Source organism: Podarcis melisellensis (genome assembly GCF_964234715.1).
Source record: "Podarcis melisellensis genome assembly, chromosome: 11".
In the NCBI taxonomy this organism is placed as follows: domain Eukaryota; kingdom Metazoa; phylum Chordata; class Lepidosauria; order Squamata; family Lacertidae; genus Podarcis; species Podarcis melisellensis.
In genome coordinates this window covers 39,014,541-39,040,043 of record NC_138543.1, presented here as the reverse complement: position 1 = coordinate 39,040,043, position 25,503 = coordinate 39,014,541, and the positions used below count along the sequence as shown (strand labels likewise).

At 42.8% G+C, this 25,503-nt stretch overlaps 1 protein-coding gene across 2 annotated transcripts in view; it reads left to right on the top strand.

Annotated features, from left to right (window-relative positions):
* ZSWIM6 (zinc finger SWIM-type containing 6) overlaps nucleotides 1–25,503 on the top strand; it is a 94,129-nt gene that overhangs the window by 56,520 nt on the left and 12,106 nt on the right. Inside the window, exons 5-10 of one of the 2 annotated variants that reach the window (XM_081929572.1) lie at nucleotides 14,376–14,555; nucleotides 16,952–17,128; nucleotides 17,409–17,555; nucleotides 20,109–20,240; nucleotides 20,894–21,154; nucleotides 23,226–23,361. In XM_081929572.1, the coding sequence (XP_081785698.1) occupies nucleotides 14,376–14,555; nucleotides 16,952–17,128; nucleotides 17,409–17,555; nucleotides 20,109–20,240; nucleotides 20,894–21,154; nucleotides 23,226–23,361 (1,033 nt within the window). Of the gene's footprint in view, nucleotides 1–14,375; nucleotides 14,556–16,951; nucleotides 17,129–17,408; nucleotides 17,556–20,093; nucleotides 20,241–20,893; nucleotides 21,155–23,225; nucleotides 23,362–25,503 lie in introns of both variants that reach the window. The other variant, XM_081929571.1, reaches the window with a different exon arrangement.

Genomic DNA, 25,503 nt, shown 5'->3' with positions numbered 1-25,503 from the left:
ATGTCAGGATCCAGCCCACTGGCCAGCTACAGTTTTCCCACAGCAGTCCTAGATGCTCAGCTGAGTAATGCACACTTAATCAAAGCCTAAGCAAACACAGTTTTAATAATTTAGTATAGGGCTAGTCCTCCCATAAAATTGCCTGTTACCCCTGAATTTGAAATTGTCAATTCAAGTCCATGCAGTAAGTGCATGCGGGGCGGGGAAGGGGGGAGCCTGTTTCAGTTACTAGGGTGGCAGAGTGCACTGATCACACATACCTCAAGGGCTGAAGTGAACCCGCAGCTTGAAATCCCACTAAACATTGCCAATAGCAACCCAGAGGTAAGGAGAAGACCAGGTGGCAAATGAAGTATTCATCCAATGTTAACTAATTCTTCTTTAGCCCAGTTTGGAAGCAAGTCAGATTTGGAAAAAGCTTAATAATAATAATAATAATAATAATAATAATAATACTTTGGTTTTTCAGATTAAAATTTTAGCCATATATCAAACATACAACATAAAAACAAGATTCCAAGGAATCTCTTGGACTTCTCCCCTTACCCTGGTTAATAATTTCCTCTTGCATCTTTTATGTTAATCCAAATCTTTTACATCTCCATTGTGTCCAAAGTTCACCATTAAGCTACAAGTGATTTTCCAATCAGATTTGGAAAAGCTAGCACAAACTTTCCTTAAATTCAGTAGGAAGTTTGCAGAAGTTTGTTTGTTTTGCTGATTATATATATCTATATATATAGAGAGAGAGAGTGCATCGATTATATTTTAGTTATCCTGTTTGTGAGCCAGTGCAATGGAAAGGCTCATCTGAGAAGGTTTACTTAACCCCTCTTGCACAAGGACATGTGCATTCCATTAAAAGTTACTCTTCCAGGCTGTGCCTCAGTTCAATTTAGCTGCCACCAGTTCCTAGATGTTAGACTATCCGGCTTCAAAGTGACAGCTGCCCTCAGAAGAGTTCCTGAGGAGGGCTTCTCCTTGGAAAAGATCTGATTACTCTAGGCACTTCTAAAGCCTTCCCACCCTTCTCCCTGAACCCACTACATATATCACCCTCCAGCTTTTTAAAACAAAAGTTTTCGTTGTGATAAGTACAGATTGCTAAAATTGTCAATGCTCTTTGGTGTCTTCCAGACAGCAAAAAGGAAAGTTTACATCTATAACCAGGCTCATACCTGTATGGTTCACAGGCCAAAACTAGAGTCTTAACTTTGGCTTTGAGAAGTATATCTTCAGCTGACAGATGGAAAGAAATTCCTCGGCTAATGTTTTTCCCCCCTAATCTGGAGCAAGCTACCTTTTAATGAGGATGCTTTTTAAAAAGAGGGATTTCCTTTCTAGAACTTTTCTGGAAGGCTGAGCTAACTTTAGATGCTAATTGAGATCTACCCAACACTAGCAAGAATCCCAAATTCAGGTGGGGAAGCAGACAGTACTTCCTTTGACTACTACACTTCACTTAATATGCTAATAGTGACTACAAAGGACTTCCCCAGTTAGGATCCTTTCTAAGGCCAAAAAGGTCTAGCTGACAGGATGGCCCATTAAGATAAGGGAAAGTGTCCTTGTTTTGCAAGAGATGTTCATTTACATTTGAAAGATGCATCAAACAAGCGAAAACTAACCAAGGGGAAGTGGTGGTGATTATTTTGAAATCCACATTTTCCAGAATTGACATCACACATTTACACAATAGACTGTGATATGGGTCAGCTCTCCCTTACAAAGCAAACATTTGACCACATCTGTAATTACAAATACCGTAGTTGTTCACACCTAAGATTCAATTAGGATTGATTCAGAGTTTTAACAGTAAGTTTACTGTTTGCAGGATTTTGCCTGGTGTATGTAGTCACTGTGCCAACTAAATATTTTTAAGACCACGCTGTGACTGAACATGGTTTTGGAAAGCAGTTTATACAACTATCCTTATACAGTGGTACCTCGGGTTAAGTACTTAATTCATTCCGGAGGTCCGTTCTTAACCTGAAACTGTTCTTAACTTGAAGCACTACTTTAGCTAATGAGGCCTCCTGCTGCCGCCGCGCTGCCGGAGCCCGATTTCTGTTCTCATCCTGAAGCAAAGTTCTTAACCTGAAGCACTATTTCTGGGTTAGCGGAGTCTGTAACCTGAAGCGTATGTAACCTGAAGCGTATGTAACCCGAGGTACCACTGTACTGGAGCAAGCAGACTGAGCTCATATTGCCAACCTGTCAGTTGGCAAGAAGCCAAAATATCAAGAAGTGATAACTCTTTTTAAAGGTAAAGGGACCCCTGACCATTGGGTCCAGTCGTGACCGACTCTGGGGTTGCGGCACTCATCTCGCTTTATTGGCCGAGAGAGCCGGCGTACAGCTTCCGGGTCATGTGGCCGCCGGAGCGGTACCTATTTATCTACTTGCACTTTGACGTGCTTCCGAACTGCTAGGTTGGCAGGAGCAGGGACTGAGCAACGGGAGCTCACCCTGTCACGGGGATTCGAACCGCTGACCTTCCGATCGGTAAGCCCTAGGCTCAGTGGTTTAACCCACAGCGCCACCTGCGTCCCTCTTTTTATACTTGGTCTATTCTGAATCACTCTTTTCCCGAAAGTGGGGGAATTAGGGGTGGTGTGCATGTTACTTATTTTCTAGTGCCTGTTTCTGGCTGTTAGCTGGTCAGTCTCTCCCCTTCCCGGGGTGGGGGTGGAGTATGGGACCTTTCACTGCATCTCTGGAGCTTGAAATTTGCAACAACTCTAATAGTCATTTGTCAGAAAATTAGGGCTGAGTAGTTTTTGGGCTGACCAAATGAAAAACATTTTGTTTATTTGGGGGTTGGGAGAGATTTGACTTTGCACCCCTGCGTATGGATCACATTGCTGCAGGGCTGTGCTTTGGAATTAAATGCTGAGGACTGTCAGATGCTAGACACAGAGAAGAGGCTGAGTTTTGTCAGCAAATGGGATCTGCAAGTTAATTGATGTTTTCTGCAGGCTCCTGGCTGTGATATGAAATTGGAAGCCCTTTAGCCACATGGATAATACAGGGCCTGAATACAAATGTCACAAGTTGCCATCGAGATCCGCCGAGAGACAAAAGCGCTCCCCACTTGAACGCTGCACTATTACCGATCATTTAAATATTGGGGGGGGGGGGTGTTACGTTTTTAAACTAAAAGCCCCATTTGCCTTTTAATGGCAATTTAAATGTCCTCTTAGCAAAAGCTAAGTGACAAATTAAATGAAAAAAAGTGTCCACATTTTTTTTTTGAAAAAAGTTGTAATGCAGAACAATCTTTTATTGCTTCTCATGTGCCACGGATAAATCATTATACTTGTCAACCCTAAACCAAGCCATAATTGGTGGAGCTACTGTTATCAAAGTGGGGCTGCTCTTGTGACAGCTTAATAAAGCTGAAACTGTTAAATTAAATCTCTGATGCTTTATCTGTTGAGAGCAGTCAAGCAGAAGAATCTGTAAGAGGAATATCTATGCTTGGTGGAGTGATGGAGCCCAACAACTTGTCAACACTTAGATTACAGGATCAGATATTTATGTGTGTGTGTGATCTCTGATTTTCATTATCTCTTCTAGCCTTCCTCTTATTTTAAGAGTGAGGAAGCATCACACAAGTATTGTATTTCAAAACAAACATTTTATTCTCCCCCTCCTCTTGGACATGTGTATCAACAAGAAAAGCTTTTAAAAAATAAAAGTATGGATCCAGAATCAAATGGCTGTTGTAATGAATGACTGAGAGATGTTCAGAGCATGCCTATGCTTATCTGAGGCAGAAATGAATTATAAACTAGTTTGTGAAAGATTCTTAGCTTTCCTTTGCCGTTATTCACTTGGTTGAGTTTTGGCCTTTTATGCTACAAAATAACCACAGTTTCCCCAAGTTTCACAAGTAGTTTATTTTATTTTTACTGCTCAGCAGTGTTCTCAAATCAGTGTTCCATCAGATTGGCATTCTCCTTGCAGCAATTGCTCATTGATTTTCCCCGTTAAATATAGGAGACATTGCTGATATCCTGTGGGAGTTGCTGCCTCAGTTCTTCAGTTCTCTTGGAGTTCCTGCAGAAAGAAACACTTTCCTAAAATCTTATGCTGGAAGCTGCCCAGAGTGACTGGGGCAACCGAGTCAGATCGGCGGGGTACAAATAATAATAAAATTATTGTTTATTATTATTATTATATTGGGAAAAGTTAATATTGTTGGATGTATTTTGTCAAGCCTCATGCAGTCACCCCTCTCACTTCACATGGGAGCAGTCCAAAAGCTTTGACTTCTAAACTAGTGACCACAGTTTGCATCCAAACTTGGAATTATGGTATATTGTGATCCTGGTTTTACTCTTCCTGGTTATGCTCAGATTCAAAACTGTGGTGTGTTCTGATGAAGAACTGCCATTCAAAAGCAAAGGCCTTCAGTCTGTTCCTCTCACACATGAGGGAGCAGGAGAGGAGATGAGTGCACAAGCCTAAGGCTGGCCACGTTACATTCACATGAGGGGAAACAGGGGTTTCCAGTATAGTCTGAAGCAAGCCAACACCTGCTTCAGAGGAAGACACAAATATTACTGAAAACCTTGGAGCAACTTGTCAGTACCCCATGTCTGCCTTGGGAAAGTAACATGTTGCAATTGATAAAACCTAAATGAGTGGTGGGAATATTGTTGTACGTACTTGCACACATAGCATGTGAAAGGGGCCTCCAGCACATGTGTCTTGTCTAGCAAGACTTCAGCTGATTCCTTACCAGATGGTATTTTGTTATAATGCAGGTTCATATTTTAAGCATGCTGTATAGCTTGGTATTCCAAACCAGAGCACGTCATAAGTGGTGGTGTTACCGGTACTAAATGCATATTATGAAAACTTAAAGATGAGATTAAAATAGTCCAAAGGACTGAGAGCATCAAACTGTACTGCACAATCAAACTTTTGGAGCACCTCTCATGTGTATTTGTGTACTTAAATGGCATTTAATTGCACTTCCAAAATAGTCCCCATTTAATCTTGGCAAGTGGGAGAAATTATTCAGAATGATTTTCTTTTTTTAACCTAACCAGTTTACAAGACATGGAAATAAACATACAGTACTTTTCGCTGGTTATACTGATGCAGAGCAATAGAAACTGAAACTTGGTAGCATCTACTTACTCTTCACCAGAAACACCTGAAGACTTTCCACACCTAATTTAAATATTTTAGGAAGTTGTTACAGGGCGGGTGGTTGTGTGTGTGATATGTATTTTGGCTCTTTTCATTGTAGAGGTCCTGGAAGGAGCCTTGCTGAAGCTAGGTAGGTCTGGTCAGGACCTAGAGTGGAAACATACTGGAAATTCTTTTCTACCCCTTTAAGTTCCTTAGCTTAGCCAGAGACCTTCCTTGCTCCACATTTCCATTCAGAGGGGTGTTTTGCTGGTTGCCACCCGTGATGCCAACAGCAGTAGCTTCCACCTTCCTGCAATTTGGACAGGTACTTTAAGGAGCTCCACAAAATCAGAGCTCTCCTGCCAGTGGGCCCAGGTGGAGATGCACCTCTGTCTCCTTAGCACCACAGATTGGGGATTTGGATTGCTATGCGTGAGTTTGCTTGTAGTCTTCACCTAGCACTAGTAATTTTATGAGTGTGACCTTCTGGGCAAGACTTAAAGGTAAAGGGACCCCTGACCATTAGGTCCAGTCGTGACCGACTCTGGGGTTGTGGCGCTCATCTTGCTTTATTGGCCGAGGGAGCCAGCGTACAGCTTCCGGGTCATGTGGCCAGCATGACGAAGCTGCTTCTGGCGAACCAGAGCAGCGCACAGAAACACCGTTTACCTTCCCACCACAGCGGTACCTATTTATCTACTTGCACTTTGACGTGCTTTCGAACTGCTAGGTTGGCAGGAGCAGGGACCGAGCAACGGGAGCTCACCCCGCCGTGGGGATTCGAACCGCTGACCTTCTGATTGGCAAGTCCTAGGCTCTGTGGTTTAACCCACAGCGCCACCTGTGTCCCTGGCAAGACTTAGATGGCAATAATATTGACTTGATTTGGAAAACAGCTTCACCTGGAGCATCACATCCCTAGGTTTGCCACATCAGTTGCCAAGTGATCAGAGCAGTTCTACAAGAAGTATTCCTTGCACTAGAAGTATAAGTGTGGCATGTTGCGTTTGGTGGAAGTGAACATGGAGACAGGAATTTGTATTCAATCTATGTTATATAGAGATGTGGGGTTATTGGCAGAGCTGTGCCTAAAATACTGCGACTAGCCCCCTTTCTCTGTTGACATCGAAACCAACCTTGAGATGTAAATCCTTCTTTGAATGGAAGCAGAGCTTTAAGGAAGCCTCTGTGCTGTGTTCCTTTGTTACACCCACCCTACACCACCATGTACAGAATGTAGCTTGCAGAAGGGCCATAATTCCCCCTTGCCATCAGTGCTGCAGGTAATCTATTGCATTAATCAGCCAGCTAGTGTGAAATGCATGGGGAGTGATTATACTATCATACACAATACAATCAGCATGAAGCACTTGTCAAGACCAATACATCAAAGTTTAATTCAGTAATAGAATGAATTAGAGCAAAAGGAAGCATCCTGTACTCCAAGAACCAAAGCAGCCATTGCAAGTTCTTCACTGAGTGCTCTGTCGGAAAACCAGATTCCACTGAGGGTGTATGTTTATGAATAAAAATAGCCACCGCCTCAATAGCGCATGCTCAAATTCACAAGATTTACCATGGAAAGTGCAGCAGAGACATGCTGAGTGTGTATTCTTTGTTCATGATGGCACTGGTTTAATTAGATTGTTCTCCAGTGGGGCCTGTGACTTCTGGTAGACATTAGATTGAATGGACAGAGCTTATTTTGATAGCAGTTGGGGGCACTTGCTTTTTATGGGAGGGAGGGTTTGGTGGTTAGGTTAGATCGAAAGATACCTTGCATGGTGATTCAACAGCCTGCCTTGTCTTCTAGTGAAACTGTGATAACAGCATGTATATGAAGAGGTGTGCATGCACATGAAAGCTCATACCAGTAACAAACTTAGTTGGTCTCTAAGGTGCTACTGGAAGGAATTTTTTTTATTTTGTTTCGACACGGCTACCTACCTGTAACTAGAACTATGGAAGGCACCACGTTGAGCTGCATGAAATGGAAGTCCAAGTATCTGAAGAAGTGTGCATGCACACGAAAGCTCATACCAGTAACTTAGTTGGTCTCTAAGGTGCTACTGGAAGGAATTTTTTTTTAGCATGCATCTTGTTTGTTTGGTAATACTTTCTTAGTCTGAAATATATAAATCTGATCTGTTTCAGCTGCAACATTGCTAGTAAGCCATTAAGAAACCAGGGTCACAAACTTGCATACTTCTTCACCCCACCCCACCCCAGTTTTTTGTCAGAGCTATGGTGCAGTATTACTGTTTGGGTGTCAGTGAAGACATGACTCTCCGAACCAGTTTGAAATCAAGGGTTGACACTGTCTTGTAAGCTTTTGTTATAGTTAATCCTGGTGAGTTTCATTGAAGACATAACACTGTCAAGAGAGGAAAGTTAGTATTGCATAGTGAAATATTAGCATAAAACCTACCGTATTTGCATATCCCAGTAACATGTGGGCTCACATGTATTCACTGGATATACTTATCATCAAAAGCTTCTGATGTGTGGCAGTGTATTGTTTAATGCACAACACAAGTATTGCATATATGGACTCTTGATCCTTGTACTTATTTTATAAGGGAAGCATCTGGGATGTTCTGTACCCTACAAATCCTTAAAACTGAATAATCTGTTAATCTTCCAAGCGCTTCAACACTTTGTTTTCGCCCCGTGTTATAGGTGAGAAACTGAGGCTTCTGTGTGGGCCCTCCTTTTATGGTTTAGAGAAGATAACCTCTCTAACCCTATTGGGGGCTTCCCCAGGAAGAGACGGAATATGTCGGGAAGGTGAAGTGAGACCATACCACTGGCTATTTGACATCCTGAGCGTAGAGACATCTGCAAAGGGCTGCATGCTTGCCTACAACTCCACACATGTAGGCATTTCATGCAGTTGGGACCTCTCATTGCATGGGATCTCCACTTATGTAAGCCAGTAGTTCCTGTCTTCCTTTGTAAACATCACGTTAAAAGTGCATATGCAAAGAGGGCAGGCAAAAAAGAAGCAGCAGCAGCAAACTATGTGCATTTGGTGAGAATTGCTGCTGGAAATATGCCCCCGATGAAGGATTTGTTCCAAAACATGTTGGGCCAGAAACAAATATCACTTCAAGCACCTGGTATCTTTTCCACTTCTTTGCCTGCTGTTAATGCTTTTTTTTTTTTTTTGCAGTTTTATGGTTGGTTTTCTGCTCCTGCTTTCAGATTTTTTCCCCCCTTGTGGGAGGAAGCAGAGCCAGCATTATAGCTGCTGCCCACTTCCATGTGTCTTGCCTCCGTGTGAAGGAAGTCTGAATAGGGCTTATAACGGGTAGTTAAACAAGGTCTAAGTTTACGGGTCTGGTAATCTGGTTGGCTGAACTCCTGTTGCAAATAGCTGAGTGTATATTTCAGGCCTCCACAAATGTGAAGCCTAACTAACACAGCCACTTACAGTGACCTTCAAGGTGCCTGACAGCCGCTCTCCCTTATGCAGGCAGCAAATCCAGGGGACTTATTGAGTCTCTGTTGAGCCACCATGCAACTGATGGGCTGGATTTGGCATGGTGGATCACAAAGATCCACAGGCCTAGTAGATTCTCATTCTGTATCTGGAAGTTTTTAATGTTTGACCTTCTATTATGTTTTCATTGTGCTGGAAGCCTCCCAGAGTGGCTGGGGAAACTGAGCCTGGTGGGCGGAGTGTAAATAAGGAAATTATTATTGTTATGAATCTTGAGAAGATTTGCACTCCCCCTCCCAGGTTCTCCTGTGGGTCTGGTTCAGTATAAGGCAGCTTCCTGTATTCCTACAAAAACAAACTTTTCTGCTTCAAGAAAAACTAAAGTCTGACTTGACTGAATTATGCAGTGTGTGTGAGTAATTTAAGCACTGCCACTCAGACCACTGGAAACTTTATTTAGCTTCCTGTTGGGATTCTGAGATTTCACCAGCCATTGTCCACTAGGGTTGTCAAACATACTTTTGCAGCCATAAGGGCTAGGCATTTAAAAATAAACAGCAAGCCGATTTTTCCACCCCATGTTTTCTGTGCTTTTTCTACTTTTGTGCTGAAATCACAGGATGCACGTTGACTAGCTCATGTTCCATGTTGCACAGCAATAACGCTTCTCCCTGCCCACCGATTTATAAACCAGCCTTCTTGGTACTTATGGATTGGAGTAGCTGTGCCAGTGTTAGAAACTGAGATATGAAAGCGAGAAGCTAAATGGCGCCTTACACCTAGGTTATGGGTGCAACAACGTGTGTGTCTAGGCTTACTTTTTTAATAACAAGAATACAAAGTTGAAAATGAATTAACTACAGCTGAAATATTAGGTTCATTTTTCACATGGTCTAGTCCTTCCCCTGCCCCCTCCCAATATTCTTAAGAGGGTCTCTTCTCCAGTCTTCAGAGAGTAGCTGGAAGTGGGGAGGAAGAAAGGACTCCTCCTTTCCTTCCACTCTGTAGTTTTAATCTGAAATCTTAGGTGCAGTACTGTGCCCAGAGCTCAGAAACTGCTCACACTAATGAAATTCCCTGTTGCAAAATGTGCCTAGAACAATCGGAGTTTCAAACACTGAGCTGTGCCAAGGTTATATCATTACTTCCCAGTGATTTAACCATGCTGTGCCCTCTTTAATGTCCCTTCACTACCTTTTTCAAGGTTACAGCAGGGTTGTTTTTTTTAAAAAAAATAAATACTTAATTTTATATGGTATTTTATCTGCTGTCTGGCATTGGTTTGTTTGTTATTAAGCATGTGTTTTTGTCTAGGACTCTTGATATGAATGTCGTTTTGATTCTACGTAGTTCATATCCTTGGCTGCCCTTGGATGGAAAGACAGGGCATCCATTTACAAAAATGTCATCTCACTCGTGCACTCTCTCCCCCCTTTTTTTAACAATTGAAGTTTCACCAGATTTGTAGGAAGCAAGTATTAATCTCAAATGAGCAATTGTCTGTGTGCTTCCTTGGTTCCTTATGAGGCTGCTGCATGCTGAGAAGCAGTTAGTAGCGCCTACCATTAGTATAACTTAGCACTTTAATAATGCCACCTTGTATTTATTAGGTTAAATACTGATGCAAGGAGAAACTTCAGTCTCTCATCTCGTTCTTCTTCTTTTACCTGATGGATGATAAAACACTGTCTGAAAGGTCTTTGTAATGTCTGTGTTGGAGCTAGAGGTCTGATACGGCGGAGCCACCTCTTATTCAGGTCAAGAGGATGATTGTGGAACTAGAACTGACAATACCTCACTAAGATGTGACAGTTTTAATACCCTTTGCCTTGTGTGGAATTAATACCAAATTGCAGTCGCAGCATGATGCGTCTTCCAATTATCTTCAGGGAAATATGAAATTTACATATTGGTTTATGTGTGTTCGCCTCTCTGCTGGGAAAATTTCATAGTAGGTTGAGTTGCATTGCTGGTAAGGGGCAAAATCTAGACATCTACCTTCAAAGACCTTGTATCCCCAAATTCAAACTGGGGACAAAATTCTGGGCTTCTGATTTTACTGTAATGGATCTGGCAGTTTTGAAATTGAGAACAGCTTTGAAAAGAGGGGATTTTGGAGGAATACGCTCAACTAATACGTATGTTACCTAAGGCTGATGTTTTTCCTTCAAATTTGTGGTTGTGTGTGAGTGGGGAGGACGAGGTTTTATGTAAAAAACTGTTCACCAAGTTGCATGTTTTGTGGTTCATGATTATATGAAAACAATAAACTTTTAAAAAGAAAACCCAAAAGGAGTGCTTGGAGACTGGACTCAGATCCTGTCAAATTCCCAGCAAAATCAGAAATTAGTCAATTGGAGAGGGGGAGAGACCCCCTCACTGGAAATGACTGCGGCATTGGGGTTGATTGCTAATTATCATTAGTTGAGTGAGAGTACATGGAACCTATGAGCTGATTGTGCTTTCTCTCCACTATTGCAATGCTGTTATCAGATGCCCACCAGCTCCCAAGAACCGAATGATCTTTAAATTGGTAGAATGCACTACTATAGCCAGATTTCAAAAGAACTACTTCAAACTTAATATGTCTCTTGGGACTGGCTACTGTGAACAAAGTAGATTTTGATGTTTCTGAATTCCTCTGTGTTGTGTGTATGTTAATCCCCTGCCTTACTCCTGGGTACTTCCTGACTTGGCATCCTAGTGACTCTGGCAAGGCCTCTTAGAATCATGGAGGGTGTTTAAAAATGATTTAATACACCATGTCTTGGACAAATGGTGCTCAGAGGTTCAAGTCTACTAAGAGGCAGGGAATCTCCCTGCTTGGCAAACATCTAAGCCAGGCATAGGCAAACTCCGGCCCTCCAGATGTTTGGAACTACAGTTCCCATCATCCATGACCACTGGTCCTGTTAGCTAGGGATGATGGGAATTGTAGTCCCAAACAGGGCCAGAATTTGCCTATGCTTGATCTAAGCTTAACACATATTGTGGGAAGCACAAGGTGTACATTTTGTAACCTAAAGCATATAAAGAAGGATGTTACAAGCTGCTAGCATCCCTTCACAATGTTGAGAATATACTGTACCACCTCCCTTTGGACCTGAATTGCTTTTGAGGATCAGCATAATATAGCAACCTTTGTTGCAGACACACATTTGCATTCTTTGTTAGTCACATTTGGCTGCTGCATCTCCCTCTCTGAAAGGCTGTCATTCATTTTTAGCAAATTCTGCAGGTCTTCGAAGTGTGTAAAAACTCTTCCTTGATGAACAAATGAAGTGTTGCTAAATAGTACTTGTAGATGTCTTCACTCTGCTTGTCAGGAGTCTGCAACAGCAATAAGACAGCTGATTTTAAAAGCAGTATCTTTATATTTAAAAATGTTCTGGCAGTTCGTGATTTATTCATGCCTCTCCTGGCATGCAGTGTCAGGGACGTAGCTTCTTCATTGGTTCAGAGTTAAATGTCAGCAGAAAATTAGATCTGTAAATTCTTACGAAGGAGAGTTTCTCGTGCATAATTGCAGGAATAATTACGAAGCCTCTTTCTATTCTTGGAAAGAAAGGGCAACCACTACTGCTAAAAGTAAAAATGGAACTGGGAATTCTCCCCTCATGTCATAAAGAAGAGTAGCCCAGCTTGTGGTGCTAAAGCAGAATAAAGATAAGGATGGGAAAGATTCCACAACAAAATGTTAGTGTGCAGTGCTTCTGTTCCCCTTCTGCCCCCTCCATTCTGCTCTCCTGTCCCTGCCAGTATGCTTAGTCCTCTTGGACGTCTGATGGGTTTTCCCCCTCCATTTGGGGCCTTTTCCCCCTTTGGCGCAAGAAAATAGAAATCGTGCTGCTCAGTCCCAGGTACATTGCAGTCTGGGATTTCATCCTTGTCTACTGGCAATTCTTAGTGTGATCCATGGAATGACCTACCCAAACAATGAGATGATTTATTCAGCATATATATATATATATATATATATATATATATATATATATACACACACACACACACACACACACACACATACATACAGTGGTACCTCGGATTACATACGCTTCAGGTTACAGACTCCGCTAACCCAGAAATAGTGCTTCAGGTTAAGAACTTTGCTTCAGGATAAGAACAGAAATCATGCTCCGGCAGCGTGGCAGCAGCAGGAGGCCCCATTAGCTAAAGTGGTGCTTCAGGTTAAGAACAGTTTCAGGTTAAGTACAGACCTCCGGAACGAATTAAGTACTTAACCCGAGGTACCTGTGTGTGTGTGTGTGTGTACACGGTCTGTGTTTCCTTCCTCCTCCCTTTCAAATCATGTGATTCCATTGCCCCTCCCAAGTGGTTGAAAGCTGTTCCCCACTCAAGATGTGTTGGGCATTTGCTGAATCCATGGGCAGGTCTTCAATGTCCTTGCCGGTGTCACCCTGCCCAACCATCCCTGTGCTGAACATCATTTCAGGGGGGATTTTCTGCTTGAATGCGAGTAGAAAGCCTTTTCTGATTGGAGATCCTGGTTCATCATGACCTCCAGTCACGCTGAAGAGGGTTCTGCTTGCATTGAAGGGGACACAAGTAGAAATCGGATGCTGAACGTAAAGAAGGGGATTGAGCGGGTGGGGCAGGGCTTGCAGGTGTACTTCCTCCCCATCCCACCCAACAAATTCAGCTTCCTGTGTTCAGGCAAGCACCTGAACACTTTGTCTCACAACCTCCTTCCTGTGTCATTGAGTTATTATGGCAGTTCCCTCAGTGCAAGAAGTGAAGTTACAGGGAACCAAGAAGAGGGCCTTTTCGGTAGTGGCTCCCACCCCATGGAATGCCCTCCATTCAGATGTCAAGGAGATAAAGAAATACACAACTTTTAGAAGACACCTAAAGGCAGCCCAGTATAGGGAAATCTTTCATGTTTGATGTTTTATTATGCTTTTATATTTGTTGGAAGTTGCCCAGAGTGTATGGGGCAGAAATAATAACATTTATTTTATTTTATTTTATTTTATTAGGCTGGTTTCAAGGTTTATCTCCTTTAGAATTTTTTCTAAAGATTTATTTTGTACTTATGTGAACCTTAGGGTTACCTCATGTCTGCTAATAACTTCTTTCTGGGTGGTGTAGTTTTGGCTATGCAAGTGCGGGCAGCAGAAGATTTGGATTTGCATTAGCATATAGATTAAATTGTTTCAGCGAGTCTACCCAGGCACTCAGTTTTTGCATGTACTTTTATTTTGAATAATTGTTTGAAAATTGCAGATTTTATTTGTATTTAAAGTTTTGTGTTAACTTGTTTTTATTTATTTATTAGCTGGTGTGTGTGTGTGGGTAAATAAATAAATAATATTTCAGATTGTTCTTGATGAATTACTTAGAGGTCTTCTGTTGAGTAAGCAGTGTTTAATTTTTGTTAATGAATATAAATGAACAGGTTTAAGTTGATATTTGTGTAGGTTGGAAACTTAGTATTGTCACACTTCCCGAATATATACATTTAAAATTTTATGTGGGAAGTTGACTTGCTTTTCAGCAAGTCTTGAGAGAGAGATTGCTGTTTTGTGTCTCCCTCCCCCCCAAAAAATTGGCATTTCAATGTGAGTTTGTTGTTAGTTTTCATACAATTATTTTTGTCATGTTGCCTTTAAGAGACTGGAACAGCATCGTGCATGTGCTTGTGACACTGAGGTGGCAGATTGGCTAATGTGGTTTTGCCGCGTACCTTTGGCATCCATATAAAGCTTGCTATGCTTTCCCTAAAATTTAAGGTAACTGGCCCCACTGCATTTTCTGTGTCATTTAATAGGTGCTCTTTGGATGTGCATAGTCTTAAATCCTCATTGCAAGGTGGAACAAAAGGCCAGTTGGCTGAAACAGCTGAAGAAATGGAACAGTGTTGATGTTTGTCCCTGGGAAGATGGGAACCATGGAAATGACCTGCCCAGTCTAACCAATGCTTTGCCTCAGGGTGCAAATGCAATCCAAGGTGAGCCCTGACTTAATTTACTCTCTGAGACACATGAAATGCAATTTAGACTCTCTGCCTGGACCATCATGCAGCAACCTTAGTCCATCGTTTTGTTCATATTTGTGGCTGAGGATTGTGGTGCCACTGCTGGTGGGAAAAACGAGTCTACAGGCTCTGTGCTAGAGTTGGGCAATTACGGGCTGCATGTTTATTTTTATTTTGATAAAGCTTTATTAACAGTTTTCACAATAAAAGACAAACTAATCACACAAAATAAGAAAAAAGAAAAGGAATAAAAGTACAGAGAAAAGATAGAAGAGATAAGTACAGAATCCTCTCTCACAGATATATTTTAAACTTCTGTCACATACAGAAAAGGGTGTGTCCTCCCAGCTCTCACCTCCCAGGTAGCTGACCCTACCACACTCATTTGTCTCCACTAGGGTAGGTGACATCACCTAGGGAGAGGTGAATCATGGAATATTCATTCAGCCAAACAGTCTCCCAGCAAAAGGTTTGTGGCATCTTTCACCTCCCGTAAATATTCTAGCCTTCTCAAGCTGCGCTGTAGCTGCTGTCAAAAAGGTTCTTGAAGGTGGTGAGAGGGATCTAGGAGCAAAGTACAGCTTTTTCCTAGATAATGTGAAGGGCTTAGATAGCCTAAATTTGAATATTTCCTTTGCGTCACCCACATTTGTAGACTCACGATGCTGACATGTTGCAGGAAAGGGCAGCGCTCAAGCACACACACCTCGCCAAATCATCCCAAAACTTAACTGTCCGACTCCCCAAATGCAACGATCTCACCAACTGGAACACTCCAGCTCAGGAAGTCTCTGAAACACCAAAAGCGCAGAAATAGCTGATCCAACGAGGAGGCGAAAGGAGGACACCCCATGGCCGTGCTGGAGTTTAAACAGCAAGTGGCCATGCCCCCGGATGTGCCGAGACGCGGCTGGGAGTCCCCATGACCCAAGCGGCATCCCTCTGCCCTCCCACTGGGTCACTGGGAGGTCCCGGATGCCCTCCCACAACACTGCCCCCCGGGGAAGGAGAGCGGACTTGGTTCCTGTCATAGGTTCCAATCCAAATCTCTTCTGTTTCTTCTGTATGGACCTATACTCTTTAAGTGCAAGTTCTCATTTCAGTGTCTTCCACTAGAGCTATGTGTTGACACATAGCTTGTTGACTGCTTGCGTCTGTTGCTCTCCATTACCACATGTGAGAGCATCTTCCTAGTTTTGTGAGTGCTTCTGGGAGAGATTTGCTCTGTGGCAATCTTTGCTGCTGGCATAATTTATTTTTATTTAAAATAAATTAGCTTCCCATTCAGCATGAACACAATGCTTGGAGATGCATTGGGTAAGATTGCACTTGCGGTGGGGTTGTAGTAGCACAGCAGTGTGTGTCTCCTGACAGCCCAATACCTCCAAGGGCCATATTACATGAGAGCATTCAGTGCTCTTGCTATAACAAGAAGTAACTTGCTATAACATGTTGCTTCTCAGGTCTTTCATACAGAGTTTCATCTACCTTGCTGACTCTACCTCTTGTGTGACACCCCCCAGCAGGCATTACACAAGGATGTCTTTTCTAAAACATTGGCAGGGGCCGTACCATGTTACACAACTGTATGGAACTCTGTTTCTAATCAGCTGATCCCATGTGGAATTACAGTTGATACCATTGTTTGCTTTTTGCTAATCTGTTTGTGTGTTTGTATGGAAATTAAATGCATTAATAAAATGGGACACATGCACACACCCTTTTTTCTGTGCCCGTGTCTCATTAGAATTATTGTAGAACCCTGCATATGTTCTATACACACAACCAATGTAATATTTTTTTCTTAGTGAACAGATATATGTAAAAGTATGAGAGCAATTTTTATTATATTGGTTGCAATACACACACACTATGCAGCCAAGGGTTCAAGTGTCTCTTCTTCTGCTTGGAAGCATAGTGCAGTTTTTTCTCCAATTTTTATGGCTCAAAGTGGTTCTGTTGAATCCACTGTTTAATTTTGCAACATACAATAGAAAGCAGTGTATCTAAGCCTCATTTCTGTCAATTCAAAGCTGTATTTCCATGGTGTACATATTGACAAACCACCCAGGAATTTCTTAGGCATTTCTGTAATTGTTTCTGCACACGCACAAATGTTCAATATACTTTGTGTACATATACAGCTTTAGGACAGGATGAGTTTTGGCCCCGTCCGGTGCGTATTAACTTTAATAGAATCCTGTGTGCTTGTTTTGAAAAAGAAATAGCTTGTGTAGGGTAAACCTGAAACTCTGCTTGTTAGGAAGCATGTATTGATTGTATTGGAGGAGGAGAGAGTGGGGTGTGAGTTGGGTGTCACCCATATGGAGGCATGAAACTGATTCTGTTTGAACTCGTGGGCCTGACAGATTCATCAAACAGGTCTCACCGGACGGTGTTCACCCGAGCCATTGAGGCGTGCGATCTCCATTGGCAGGACAGCCACTTGCAGCACATTATCAGAAGTGACCTGTACACCAACTACTGTTACCATGATGATGCTGAAAACTCACTCTTTGACTCTCACGGGTGGCCCCTCTGGCATGGTAAGTGGCTCAGCCGGAAAGAGGCTTCCATGAGTTGATGCTTTGTTCCATTTCTATGGCACTGTTTTTGGGGGACGGGGAGAGGGATGAAAGGTCTGGCAATAGCAACAGAGCTTCCCTTCAAACGGTCTTTTCTTCCCTTCCCTTTTTAAAGTACTGTTTTCTTAGATTCTTTAACAAAACAAAAAAAAAAACCCTTCTGAATGCTCCCCCGGGATGGGGGTTGCTGCAGACACGGATGTGCTCTTTAATAAATGCTTCCCCCTTTCTCTCTGTTCAGAACATGTGCCTACAGCCTGCGCGAGGGTGGATGCACTAAGATCTCATGGCTATCCAAGGGAAGCACTGCGGCTAGCAATAGCTATTGTCAATACTCTAAGGAGGCAGCAGCAGAAACAGCAGGAAATGTTCCGGTTCCAGAAGAAAGGTAAATGTGGGCAAGATGATGTCAAAAGGTTGCAGCCTGGGGAGAGGAAGGTTGGAATGGGGCCAAGTGCAAGGAATTTCTGCTTAGAAGTAAAAGACTGCGGCTGTGCAGTGGTTGACTGTAGCGGGCAATGGGAGGTGGTTCATTGCCAAGCAGTGGCGTAGCGTGGGTTGTCAGCACCCGGGGCAAGGCAAGTAATTTGCACCCCCTAACCCGTGGATTTGCGCCCCCTAACCCGTGGATTTGCGCCCCCTAATCCTAACCCCCAGATGTTGCGGCCGGCCCCCCCTGCACCCCCCCATGCTACGCCACTGTTGCCAAGGGCTCTATAGGGCTATGGCAGTGTTTGTGCCTCTCTGTAAAAGAGCCATAATGCTGGCTTAGAGCTTTTAGGTTCTTCCTACTCCCACCGACGCCACATCTTTTGAATACCTAAATTCAAAGCAAGGAATGTTGTAGAAATATATTCGTAAAGCAAGCAACCAATATGGCCTCTAAAGCGGCAGAATAATTTGGACCGTACTATTTTCTACTCTCCCAACCTTGGACTCTCTCTGCACTGGCTCTAGAATGGGAAGAGCATCAGTTTACATGTAAGCCTGGAGATAAATCTGGGGCGACTGCTTTGTAAATGTCTGAAAAAGATGTGTTCAGTTAACTAGTGCAGTGTTGGATGGGTCTAGTCATTACAGTGGTACCTCGGGTTAGAGACGCTTCAGGTTATGTGATTTCCGAACCCAGAAGTACCGGAACAGGTTACTTCTGGGTTTCGGCGCTCGCGGAAGCGCAGAGACACCAAATCATGACCTGCATGTGCGCAGAAGCGGCGCTGTGGGTTGCAAACGCTGCGGGCTGCGAACGTGCCTCCCACACAGATCACGTTCGCAACCCGAGGTTCCGCTGTATTCCTAGAAATAAGGGTTGCTGTCAAACCGCAAACTGTTGCTTGGTTGCTGGATTCAGGAATTAGAAGGGGGTTCAGGCATACAGCACCTCCCCCCAGCTCCTAACACTATGAAGGCCCAGGAAATAATGAAAATGTGTTTTTTTTGGGGGGGGGGCATTTCTCTGAAGTTGCCCTTTGTTTTTTCCTGAAACATTGAAATTACCTTGAACTCCTGACACGGACAGTAGCATTTGGCATGTGTCCAAGTAACCTTTCAGTCAATTTCACTTACAAAAGTTAGTATTTGATTTGCCCCAAACTGCAAAGGAAGTGTACATAGGTGGGGAAAGTATTCGTACAATTGCAATCCGGATTTTATTCTATTGGGGTAGTGAAGTCATTGGAAAGGAATTTGGGTGTGTGTCTTAACTGCTTATATATCTGTAGTTCCATGACTGTAGTAAATTGTGTTTACCTGGTAGGAGCTGGAGAACATGACAAAGTATACACAAATAGGGTTTTGCACAAGCATTACACAGGAGCTGCCTGCACTGGACAACTTATTTGCAGGGCTTCCTTCCATTATTCTAGGCACCCTCCTCTTGCTTCCACTCATAACTCATCTCTCTGAGGCCAAATACAGGCACTGTAGTTGATCACCCTTCCTTATTGGGAAATGGGAGGTTGCAGGTTCTTCAGAAGCTGCATAGTGTTAGAATGGACGAAATGAGTGTATGAAGGCCTCTCTGTCTGATGGAAAGGGCACCTGAAGAATCTCCTGCATCCTGATGACGCATGTACCTTTCAGCTCTACAGAGAACAGCAGTAGTTTTGGGCTTCTTCTTTGCCCAGCATCTCTACTTGGCAATAAGCCCTCTACTAACCAGCCCGTGGGCCTCGGCATAGCTGCCCCTGACAGTGGACCCTGTCTGTCAACAGGGGATCTGTTTACCTTTTACATTTTGCAAATAAGGCAAATCTAGCCGACTTGAAAGGTAGATCTTTTAAGAGTTGTCATGTGACACATGCCTGGGTTGTTGTTTTTCCCAGTTCCACAGGATTAGCTTAGTTAAAATAGTGCTCCTTGTTTTCCCCAGCAAGGAAACTAAAATAGATATCTCTTCTGTGCATACCACAAGTGTGCTTCCTGTTTATAAATCCTTCAGCAGTGACTCTAAAGAGAGTTTGGATAGCTTATAATCAAGGAGTCTTGCATAGACAGTATGGTAGGCAGTCGTGATCTAGGGCTTGCTATGATAGGCAGTGAGAAATTGCTTTGTTCTAATTGATGCACGGTAGAACTGGCTTTGTATTTCTGTTTATTGGTAAGCAGGGGCGGGGTGGGCAGAACAAAGTGGTATTCTGTGTTAAGCAAAGCTGTGTTTGGTCAGTATTCTTCTGCAGTTGGCATTGATGCATCTCCCTGAATGAAAAACGGCCATGGGCCTTCTGGATAATGTGTTCTGTTATAAGATACAGTATTTGGGTTCAAAATCCAGTTTATCTGCGGTCACTGATGGTGCATATGCTGTTGCTAGCTACAGTTTCCATGTCTGAAAAATCAGAAGGATGAGGGGGGAAATGCAAGCTTTTTGCCTACTAAAAGTACTGTATGACCGCTAAGGCTGCATGTATTTATTTTTCTAATGTAGAACTTCTCCACAAAGGTGTTACCTCTATAACTAACCTGGAAGGCTGGGTTGGGCACCCATTGGACCCAATTGGCACCCTTTTCAGCAGCCTTATGGAGGCCTGCAGGGTTGATGATGAGAGCTTCCATGTGTTCTCAGACTTCACAGGTAAAATCTGATCATGGGTCAACTTGATGTATTTTTAAGCATGCTGTGATTTTAACTTTGCTTTAGACCTATTATTTGCAACCATGCTTGCAAAACACCATAACTTAAACATTTGCTGAATAGGGGTGTTGACAGTGCTTAAGAGGGAGGGACGTAGTTTGCATGTGTGCATACAAAATAGTATTCTTGCCCTACTGTCGGAATATATGAAGCTGCCTTCTACCAGGGCAGACTATTGGCCTATCTAGCCTACTGTTTACCCTGACTGGCATCAGCTCCCAGGACAAAGGTCTTTTCCTTTAAAATTGGAGATGCCAGAGTTTGAACTTTGGACATTCTGCCTGCAAAGTAAGTGCCTTATTACTGCTAGTAGTGTTGGCATTGGCATTATTTACAATACTTTTGCTTAGTGTTTTCAAGTGTGCTTGACATGTGTGCACAACCCTATGAGGTAGTCAGTGCTATTGGCCATATTGTAGATAGGGGGTACTCAGGCTAAGAGAGTGGCATGCCCAAGGTTACCTTGTGAGGGTGGCTGCCTTTGTGAAAATTTGTGGGAGGCTTGCAAACGATGCAGGAGGACAGGCACAAATAAGGTGTGTAACCACAAGTAAACTATTGAGTGACTTGATGTTTTTTTTCCCCCACTCTAGAGAATATGGGCCAGTACAAATCTTTGGAGTACTATCACTTGCCTGCCCACAAATTCTTAGAAGAAGGAGAATCTTATTTGACGCTGGCTGTGGAAGTGGCATTGATAGGACTGGGGCAGCAGCGAATAATGCCTGATGGCTTGTATGCACAAGAGAAAGTTTGTCGGAATGAGGAACAGTTAATTTCCAAGCTACAGGAAATCGAACTGGATGACACGCTGGTGAAGATTTTCCAGAAGCAAGCAGTCTTCCTATTAGAAGGTAGTTGACTATCGATGCTAACCACTTCTTTCAGCAGTTTCTAATAAAAAGACCAGGTACTCCTCTGGGAGTTGGCTTATCTGGTAATTATCAGGTTCTTAGGAATCTAATGGTTGTTTATAGATCTTCCATCAGACACCCAACACAACCCCCATACTATACTTAAACATCGCATTGATGTGGAAGTGGAAGGGTCTTGTTTATGCATTATCTGAATTAAAAGTATCTCCCCACACCCCCAGTTAGTTTGGGCTAGCATGTAAGGAAACTGAAGTTCATAATGACACCACCACTTTCTAGCGAAACATTATAAATGTGTGAAATTAAACTTGCCCTAGACACTCATTCCACTGGCCCAATTTAGATTGCTTATGAGGAATTTCATACTGTGAGCTTGGTGGGAACCGAAAGTAGCTTCGCATGTAAAAGTATGATTTTTGTCCTACATCAGAAATCACACTCTGATACTTGTGCCTGAAACTTTGCAACAAAGACGTTTTCTTGCCAGTGTCACACTGTAAATCACTAAAACACAAGGGAAAGAAATACAGTGATGTGTTTTTATCATCCTTTAGAAGAAGTCTAAAGGATGCACAAGACATGCACACGATAATCCAAAGCACAAGTTTTCCATTGCTTAGACAGAGCAAGAGAATAGGGCTGGTCTCAAGCTGGATTGGCAGAGGCTACCTGCCAATCATGATGCCCAGAACATCTTTCTTAGCAGTGCAGTTCAGCCAAGGCCCATGCTCGTGACAAGCGAAGTTCCTATTTGGTGGTTGTAATCTTAATGTAATTAACAGCTAAAGAATGTAAGAAGAAGAAGCTGGCACTATGGACACTGTGGGATTTGTGGGTGGGTGGGTCTGTTTAAAAGTAGTGAAAGTTGTAGATGTCATTGTTTTCTTTAGAAGTGTGTTCAATCTGGCCCTTCTGGAAAAATGAGAGAAAACATTACGGGTTTTCTGTTAGTGTCAAAATGATGTTATATATTAGCATTAGGGAATCTTTAAAGAACAAGTGTGTGCCTTTTTAAAAGCACTTTTTTACAGCATTACTTTGGAGCCTTTTGTCAGTGTGGTTTTTTTGGTTGGGGGGTGTTTCCTTAAAGGATGGATTCATCTAGTTTCAGCTTGATTTGAGCGGGTGCTTCCAATTCTCTACACTTCACTGTTTTCATAGAATGTAGTTCTTAAGCTGACAACCTCTGCTGCCCTTTTAAAGTATAGGAAGCTGCCTTCTACTGAATCAGGCAAATGGCCTGTCCAGCTAAGTACACTGACTTGGCAGCTGCTCTCCCAAGGTTTCCCAGAGTTTCTCAAATTAAACCTGGGACCTTTTTCATGCAGAGTTTGTGCTTTGCCATTGAACTATGGCTGCCTCCCCCCTTGTAGCAAGAGGTGCAGCCACTTGCCCCAGTGCTACAGCCCACATACCTCAGTCGCAAATAACACGGGGTCTGAGGAAAGGTCAGGAACCTTTTGCAATGTTACATGCACCCGCCCACCACATGCAAGTGTGTGAGCACATGCGCACACTCCTGTCCTCTCCCTGTTTAGACACATATGTTTCATTATTTGACTACACCCAAGGGTAGTGAGGGTGGTGATTCAGATACCTTGGCTTGACGTGCATGGCAGAAATGCTTCTTAGTCAGCTAACTCCCTGCATTTTTGCCACTTTAAACTGCAGGAGCAATTTTCATAACAAGTCAGCTTAACGTTAAAGAAAACACGGAATAGCTTCTATACCAATGAATGAAAAGTGAACAAATGAAGTGTTCTGGGCTCTTTGAATCCAAGAAGGAAAGCTATAGCCAGGCCACCTTATTTGCTTCAATAAGATATATTTATCACCACCATTTTCTTTTAGTACTGCACATTTCTTAGAGGACCCCTCACCAGAGAGCTTATTTCTCTTCACTGTGAGTGCTTTTTTTTTTTGGCAAGGATTATTACAATATTTCTAGATAACTTTTAGCACTTTCGATTTTATGTACAATCAAACTACAGCACTATTTATAAGACTTTCTGTTGTTGTTTTTTCCTTTCCCAAATCCCTTCCCTCATAGCTGGACCCTATAGCGGTCTAGGTGAAATCATCCATCGAGAGAGTGTTCCAATGCACACATTTGCCAAGTATCTTTTCACCTCTCTCCTACCTCATGATGCTGAACTAGCATACAAAACTGCACTGAGAGCAATGCGGTACGTGTCTTTAAACCTCATTTAGAAAAGAAGCATAAACCCGGTCAACGGTATGAGCTCCCTTCATCCATAAAGTCATGAGGGAAGGCCTTGCTCCACACACCTGTTCTTTTCGGGGGTAAAAAGGATGGTGACAAGGAGCAATGCCTTTTCTGTAGTGGCACCCTGTGTTGTGGAACTCCCATCTCTAAAGGGGCTCACCAGGTAAGCTCCTTTGACTTTTAAGAAGGCTGGCAAACAACTTCCTCCTTTAAGGATAGCAATCCTGATAGAGGATGTACACAATGTGTTTGATTTATCTGTGTGTTTGTAGTAGGTTGTTGAAGCCTATACTTTCAATGCAAGTGTTTCTGCACTTGTCTTGGATCTAGTTTTTGAGTAACCCTGGCTATAGGATGGGAAATCTAATGAGTGAGTGAATGAACAAGAACCGCAAGACTGATTTAAGGAACAGGTGGGTTTGAACACTGGTTAGCACCCAATTAACTCACACATTGCATAGCATGAGTTATTTGAAAATGTTCTCTAACTTCTGTTTTTTAACCTTCTGATACAAGCAGTTCAGTTGCTTTAATCCTCTCCCCTGCTCCAAAAATGAAATTCCCAGCAGTAAAAATTCAAGAGATAACCCTGATTTTCATCTTTCTAAAAAAAGATATCTGCTGTGCTTGACACCAAAAGCCCCAGTCCTGGGCTTTTTGATGTTGTAATAAATAGCACTGGGGCGAATTGCCTTGGTAGCTCTTCACCTTTTCGAGTATGAGCAGCTGTCTTGCAAACACAGACTGACTTGGAAAACAATGGCAAAGTTTCCTCCTTGCAGCTCTGTGCATTCTGAAGTACTCAGTTGTGTTTATCATTGTTGGTAGTAAATCCCAGGGCTCTAATCTGTTTAGTCTGTCTTTCAGGGCTGCTTAATGGGCAACCCTTCCTGTTCTCTCAGAGCTGGTGAGGGTGGGGTAAGGAGAGGATAATGTTCATGTTAGAGCTATGCTGCTGCATGGTCAGCCCAGTTCTTTTGTCTGTTTCATTACCAGCCATCCTTGGGCACTCCTGGATAGAAAATTGGAATTAAATGAGCTGTGTCACAGCATTAAAATAGCTGATAGTCTCCTTTTTGCTTTCAGTTCTAGGGCGTTAGGCCTGTCCCAAGGGAGTGTTGAACTTACTCCTTGGGGTGGCTGTGAGTTTATATATCTCAAAGGAAGCCCTTTGGGAATACAACTGTGACACACACTAAGAGCAGGGTGGAAATGGGACCCATCTGGTCTACCAAAGAGAGACTCTTCTGTTAGACCCACAAAATTTTCTATTAGAGCTAAGGCAACATGAGACAGTAACACAGCCTGTAATATGAACAAAGTATGCTACAACTCTGGAATATGTCCATTGCAAGCTTGGGGGAGAGTACAGTCGCACCTTGGATCCCGAATGCCTTGCGACTCGAATGTTTTGGCTCCCAAACACCGCAAACCCGGAAGTGAATGTTCCGGTTTGCGAACGTTCTTTGGAAGCCGAACGTCCGGCGGGGCTTGCGCAGCTTCCGATTAAGTGCAGGAAGCTCCTGCAGCCAATTGGAAGCTGTGCCTTGTTGTTGAATGTTTTTGGAAGTCAAATGGACTTCCGGAATGGATTCTGTTTGACAACCAAGGTACGACTATCCTCTGCATTTCAAGAACTTAATTTTTTCAAAAACTGAAAATTAAAAATCATATGAATTGGATTCTGCACCAAGAGAAGCAAGCATTATGAAAACGTATACGCATGGTGCAAATTAATCAAGACTTGCATAATTTTGCTTTCATTTTGTATGATATGTTTTGTAGTTTTAAAAACTATTACACATAAATTATTCTGCTTATGATTGTTATCAAGAGAGAGGAATACCACCAGACGCTTTGTAAACCAGGCTGCAAAGCTGTGCTTGCATACATGAATGGTGTCTTCTGCTCAAGGGAGGGCTGTTTTGCACCTCAGGCTATAAAGTTATGCAATAAAAGGTGGGAAAAAAAATCTAAAGACAGCCTTCTTCTTGTGCAAAATCTGGTGGAGCCTTTTGCACAAGTAGAAGCAGGAAAATGGCTGTAGAATCCGTGGAACCACATAAAACTGAGTGATGCCAGCATCTGTAGAAGCCGGAGG